This window comes from Lethenteron reissneri, chromosome 60, assembly GCF_015708825.2.
Source record: "Lethenteron reissneri isolate LAM-NWPU_2019-01 chromosome 60, ASM1570882v1, whole genome shotgun sequence".
Lineage (NCBI taxonomy): Eukaryota > Metazoa > Chordata > Hyperoartia > Petromyzontiformes > Petromyzontidae > Lethenteron > Lethenteron reissneri.
The window spans coordinates 2,547,621-2,554,638 of NC_083838.1; the positions used below are offsets into that span (position 1 = coordinate 2,547,621).

General features: G+C 40.3%; 1 protein-coding gene across 1 annotated transcript; it reads right to left on the reverse strand.

Annotated features, from left to right (window-relative positions):
• Window positions 1-1,017: 1,017 nt before the first annotated feature.
• Window positions 1,018-6,679, reverse strand: LOC133357976 (uncharacterized). Its single transcript, XM_061576211.1, has 3 exons — window positions 6,352-6,679; window positions 5,032-5,132; window positions 1,018-4,866 (listed from the first exon to the last, which is right to left on the reverse strand). The coding sequence occupies exons 1-3, from the start codon at window positions 6,476-6,478 to the stop codon at window positions 4,162-4,164; spliced, it is 933 nt and encodes a 310-aa protein (XP_061432195.1). The 5' UTR covers window positions 6,479-6,679; the 3' UTR covers window positions 1,018-4,161.
• Between the last annotated feature and the right edge of the window lie 339 nt (window positions 6,680-7,018).

Consider the following 7,018-nt stretch of genomic DNA (forward strand, 5'->3'; position numbering starts at 1 on the left):
AGGTATTGTGGTCAATGCAAACATGATTCCTTGTAATTAAGGTGTCAGTTTTGTTGTTGATATGTCATATTGTAGATGTTGATATATTGTTAGTGTGGTTGATTTGAACAATATTATTGCTTTTAAAGTGATTATTATTGTTGTAGTTGGTTGATAGTAGGCTTGCGAGTTAGGAAACGAACAGAATACAATCCATATCGTTTGCAATTCACTTAAGTTAGATCCTGCACAAATGCGTGGGCAGTGTTGGTATAATATTAATACTATCATGAGAATAGTTTTTTACCTTTTAAAATCATATCGTGAAAATGCACATTGTAACATTGCGTATTATGAACAACTATGTCGCAGCAAATCTAACCGTAACACTCGTGGTATGGTTTCACGGAGTGGGATAATTTGCACCAAAGACAAAGATCCCCCGTCTGATGGACGAAGAGGATGGACACACATGATCCAACAGGAATCAAGAACAGCACGAGACTACAATTGTACATTACGTCTCTATGGACTGGAGAGCACATCAAAACACTCCGCTTTCAAACACTCCGCTGCTCTGCTGTAAGTCAGCACAAAAGTGAAGTGACAACTTCCTTGAAGCTTCAATTATTGGAGTGGTGTGTCTGCAACTTCGACATATTTGCTATGACAGCCGTATTTGCAGGAGTTGATGCGGGTCTTTTGGTGTCCCAAAGATGAGCAGGAAGTCCGATGGCCCTCTCGCTGTTAATCGGAGCAGTCTTGAAATCATCTCGCATAGCCCGATGACTCCTCCGTTTGACACATAGGCTTTCGCGAACAATATTATTCGTAATAAAGTTTTTCTTGGATTAGATAGGGTAAATATGTCGCTATCCGACACAGCCAATTAGTAAGGTTTGTCACGTAAACAAAACGTGCCAACTCATTCCTACTTCGTTTTACTAATTGGCTGTGTCGGGTGGTGACGGGTTAACGACACATTTATACTTACGCGATCTAACCCAAAACATCTTTATTACTGATGACCCCTGATGATGCTCTCAGCAGTCACCACCTCAGCCACAGCTTATTTAGCCTTTCATTGGTTTCTGCTCCGCATTGGGTGGCTGTGACAAAAAGTAGACCACTGTAACTTACTGATAATTTACCACGACAAAAATCCTTCGGAAAAATCATCTTTATTTATCCTGGATAAATCCGATGAGCAATGAATATATTTTAACAGATGTCCAGTAGGGGCAGGTAAGAACGTTACAAAAATAAACAATATAAACAACTATTGGAGTGCAAACTGTAGGAAAGATAAGCAGATAAGTAAAAATAAATACTTATAATATATAACGTATATAAGTTCAAATTGCATAAGTACATCAATCCCCATGCTTGGGCAAGGCAGCAAAAACAGTCCCAGGCTACACCAAGACAGCACACAGTAAGGATGAAAATGTAATCTCTCCTCAGACTTTCACCATCTGACACTGTTTTAGCCCGATGTATTGGCGTCTTGATGAGACAGGATTTCTGTGCAGGGTGATGATGCGAATCTGCATTCAGATAGGCATCAGTGTGTGTTTCCTTTCAGTAAACACTGTTATTTTACGATTTAGGCAGCGTCCGAGCAAACTATCCAAGAATGGGAGTGTGTTATTCATCTCCATTTCCATAGTGAACTGGATGGTTGGGTTTTACGAATTGAGATGATTTAGAAATTCATTAAGTGTATCTTTACCATGTGGGCAGACAACTAAAGTGTGATTCACATATCTAAACCAAAAACATGGTTTTAGTGTACTTGAAGCAAGTGATCTTGCTTTAAATGTTTCCCATGTACAGATTCGCAATAGCAGGAGACAAAGGAGAGCCCATTGCTGCTCCTTCCTTGTGTTTAAATAAATCACCACTTTACAAGAAATTAGTGTTATTTAGACAATGGTTAGCTAGTTTTGGAATATCTTTTGGTAAACCTGTCTTATTTACTAGCGTATCGAGTAATTTAATTAATTCGTTAACCAGAACCTTAGCAAATAGAGAAATTACATCAAAGCTCACCAGAATATCATTAGGGTTAAGTTTCATATATTTAATAACATTCACAAGATGTTCCCGAATTTCTTATGAATGAAGATCAGAGCCTATTGTACTTACTATGGGTTGTAATGGGATACTGATTTTATGAATCTTTGGAAACCTGTACAATCTAGGTGATTTTGAGGCCCTTGGCTTAATTTGGTATTGCTCAGCCTTGGGAATGAATTAATTTGCAATGATTGCAGTAGTCTTACGTTCTAAAGTACTAGTTGGATCTCGTTTAACTTAATATAGGTACTTTTCTACAGTAAGTATTCAATTTTATTATCATACTCCACTCGTGGCATCACCACAGTTGTGAGGCCTTTATCAGCCGCCAGCATTTGGATATCGATTATTTGATCGAAGTTCTCTTGAGGCCTTTGCTTTGCTAAAGCTAATATTTCATTTTGGTAATTTGCTATTCTCAATTATTTTGCCTATTCATCTCTGCCCCATTACGTGGGAGGTGTTGTACCGCTGATTCCAACTCAGCAATGATCTCATCTCCTGGAATTGTGCGTGGGGCAACGGCATAGTTAAGACCTTTAGAGAGGACTGATGCCATGTCGCTGGTTAAATTAGTGTTAGTTAAGTTAATTACAGTTTTATTTTTAAATTGTTCTTCATTAGTTGGGAATTGTTTGTTATGAAGTCTACAAAATTTATAAATTTGGTTAGTTTTGGTTACGTTAAATACATTATCAGCCGATTGTTGTGTTATAGTGTCGATTATATTCCAATCATGTATGGATACAGTATTGCTGAGATGCAAGTGCTTTAGAGATTCAGAAATGTGAGACAAGTCACTCCTGTTGTGCTGTATTCTCTGTTGTAACAATAATTTGCTCGCTTTGTGTAGTATTTGGTTAACTTTAACATACTTTATGGGATGTGTTATTTTAACTGCATTTGGTATTACCTTTGAGTCTATGCACCTTTTGAGGAACACCAGTGAAGACGTACATTTTACACGCTTAATGTGGAGTTTCTCCATTTTTTTGGTTTTTGAGAAAAGTATCCTCCCCATAGAGGTTGGTCAGTTTAACACGTAGGCTTTCACGACTAATATTATTCATAATAAATGTTTTCTGGGTTAGATCGCGTAAGTACAAATGTGTCGTGCATTGCTCACTGTCACCACGGTCTAGGCTTCACACTCAGGGTGACCGTTGCCTTTGGAATTGCGGCACCTAAACTCGGGAACGCGTTTCCCTTCGAGGTCAGCTCTTCGGAGACACTGCAAATCTTCAAATCTCGACTGAAACGTTATCTAGGTAGGGTGTTGACTGTTATATTATCCGACTCTCTGTTGTATTACATTACATTTCTAAGTATACTAGATTTGTGTTTCTATTTCATTTATACCTGATGATGGTTGCAATCGAAACGTCGTATGCTAGTAATTAATTTATTATTTTCTCTTTATACGTGACTTTACCGAAAGAACCAAAGAGTGAAACGTTATCTGTTTAAAATTGCTTTCTCTCTTTAATTATTTTCAAACGTCTTTCTCAGTTCTCCTCAGTTAATGTTAACGATTTCCACCTTGCGCTCTGATAACGATTGTTTAAGGGCGCTTTATACATTTAAATAATTATTAAACTGGTTATGTCTGTCCGTAGGCCCGATATTAGAATTATTTTTCCTTGAGAAAAAGACCTGATGTTGCTCATCCACGTGGTTGCTTCTCTGTCGAAATTACCGCCGCTCGTGACCAGTTGTGTGCCATTCATGAGAGGTGTTTTCATACATTAACCCGTTAGCTCTGTTAAAAAAAAATACCTCTCGTTTACATAACGGTTGCAAAAAAATCACCAATCCCATTCTGCCACATTTGGCCGTGCATGCATCTCTCACGATGCAAATTGTGGAAGACACGTTCGGCGGCTAATCGTGATGAATTCCAATCCACGTAAAGTATAACGACAAACTGTTTACAGAGAAACCGTTTTGAGATGTAACGTTTCCCTTGCACAATTGCACTGTACGTAGCCGACCTTGATGGAGGCTTGAGACTGATGACCTGAGCTGCGGCTTAGATAACAGCGAGGTGTAAGGAAGTGAAATGGGTTGTTACGTATACAACGGTATGTGTGCGTTGGCCATTGTTTAGCGTCTCCTCTGCAGCACATCAATGTATCTTAAGGTCAAACAAACAGCCTTGAGGATCAGAAAGACAGGAACGAGCGCAAACACCACAAAGGTGATGCCAACCAGCAGCGGAGGCAGCCTCATGAAGTGGAACGATTCCCACACTACGGGAAACCCCACTATCACTAGGAAGAGTCCTGGGAGGGTCAGGAGAAGATGCACGGCCATTATCAGGAGGCCATCGATGTAGCCTGGAGAGATGTATTGGTTTTCCAAACGTTCCCGAACAAAATTACGCACAAACGCACGAGCAATTATTGTAATACTGGGAGATATCCAATCATAGTAAGTCTCGAACCAGTATCCACCATTCAACTGCCATGCCAGAAGCATCAATATCCAAGTCCCCACCCAGAACCACGAGGCTCCAAGAGAAACGACAGTGACTCCAAATATAACCGAGGCCCCTGCAGTCATGCTCCAATAGGGACAGACAAGAGCAAGGAAGATCATCAGGCTGCCCAAGGCCACTACCATTTTGACAAGTGAGTGCTTAATTTCCACAATGGAGTGCGTGTACATAAAGAGGAGGAGCTTCAGTGCACGGTACGCGCCGGAGATGACTGTTCTCTTCACTGCGGTTGGGCCGTTGAATGTGGCTGCAAGAACGAGGAATGTGATGAGGAGTCCAATCCAGATGTTCCAAAGCGCCATCCACAGAGGCTGTGGTAATACATATAAATAATGTACAGAAATAATTGCCGTAAATATACAATGTTTTACATCGCAAGATTCATATGAGCATGTTCACGAAGATGAAATAATCGATACTTAATATAACCGCAACGTGGATGTTTCTGTTGAAATGTATCGCGTAAAATCACTTACAGCCAGCCATGTAGTTAAAGTGAAGACCCAAGAGATGGTTTGTTCCATCCCCATCGTGGCACTCGTTACGGGAGATTTCACGATTTGAATGTTCGCCACACCTGTGAGCACATACACATCTGTGTGTCTGTATTGTTTCATTTGGCACATTGTTTCAAAGACAAATAACTTTGATGTACGTATTCTTGGTATTGTATTTCATTGTCCATGGCTTCTGTTGATCAAATCGAAAATATCGCAGCGACCTCGGCATTTTGCATTGGCACATAGGTTGCCGAGCACGACAAAGGGACACGAATAACCAGAGCTGTAGCTAAGTGGGGTTACACACACGCACACTCGCTTTGGCCTAAATCACGAACACATGTAAATACAAAATACACACACACAAACTGCTAAATCTATAACTCTTATGCGTATACTTGACACATGATATCGGCTCAATCTGAGTAGGGCACAACGTTATTAAAGGGCCATGTGGCGAGCGAGATGTTAACTCCTTCGCCTAGTATGCAGGAGTCGTGGATTAAATTCCAACCGTGACGCCTGTATATTTGGAGATTGCATGCCTCTCTCTCTCTCCCCCCGTGGTCACGTGGTGCTCCGGTTTTCCCCTCCACATTTATAAACGTGCGTTTAGAATATTTGGCTGCTATAAATGTCCACATGATGAGCCGTTTCATTGAGCTATCGTTCGTGGCCAGGTTGTATCTGAAAAACAGCTATGGAGCTCAGTAGGCCTTACCTGGTCAAATAAAAATAGTAAAAAATATATATCGTCTTGGTTCTTTCGGTAAAGTCACGTATAAGGGAAATAATAAAATAATAAAAATAAAGCATAATAAAATAATGTATTATTGATATATTATTATATTATTATATTATTTTATATGCTGAAATTTATTTTATTTTATTATTTCCCTTCTACGTGACTTAAAACATAATAAAGTAATATATTATTAATATATTATTATATTATTATAATATTTTATTATGTTTATTTCTATTATTTTATTATTTCCCTTCTACGTGACTTCACCGAAAGAACCAAGAAGATGAATCCCTGCAGTCACGAAAGCTTTAAATCGAAAAAAATATATAGTTTTAGTACAGATAGCAATGCTACCTTAGTCATTTACGGAGATAGCGCTGCCGCTATATAGTTACTCACAGAGAGCACTGCCGATTTAGCCACACTGTGAGAGGCAGGACGTCCACTCGTAAATCATCCTGTGAGAGACAGCACTACCGCAGTAGTCACTCACAGGGAGGTAGCATCGCCGCTCTGGTCACTTACGTGTAGCAAGGTGTGGGCTTTACCTGTGGAGTCGCTTGCATCTGAGGTGTGCTGCCGGGCGGAGATCTGAAGGGCACTGTTCACCTGTTTGTGCTTTAGGGTTTTAGCACGTGACGATTTGAGGAAGAGAAGCGGTATCACATCCTTCATACCACCCTTTACTGCTTTTTTTTCATCTTCGGCATTCAATGTTGTGGTCGCAAATTCTTCATCCGTAATAAAGGTGTTTTTTTCGGGGATAGATCGCGTAAATATATAAATGCGTCGTTAAACCCGACACCACTCGACACAGCCAACTAGTAAGGGTTGTCACGTAAACATAACGTGGCCAATTCGTCACTAGTACGGCACACCGGTTTTGTGTTGGAGAGCCAAGCCACAACATTTACAATCTGAGTACGACTTTTACGCCAGTACTTACAACTAGCTTCAACAGGTGACGGCCAGATTTGCAGAGAAGTCCACCTGTTTTGTTCCTTATATAGAAGTGTAAATGTGGTGACCACGCTTCTGCGCTCTTGCGCAAAGTGGGGGGCGGGGGGGGGGTGTTACTGAGTCACCGTACATTATACATTGGCATTATGCGAGCCCTCTCAACTTGTCCTTCCTGTAAATTGTGTGTATTAAAATAGCCGTACCAATGGTAATCCCTATTGGAAGAATGGTGCCCTGTATGAGCCCGCATTTAAA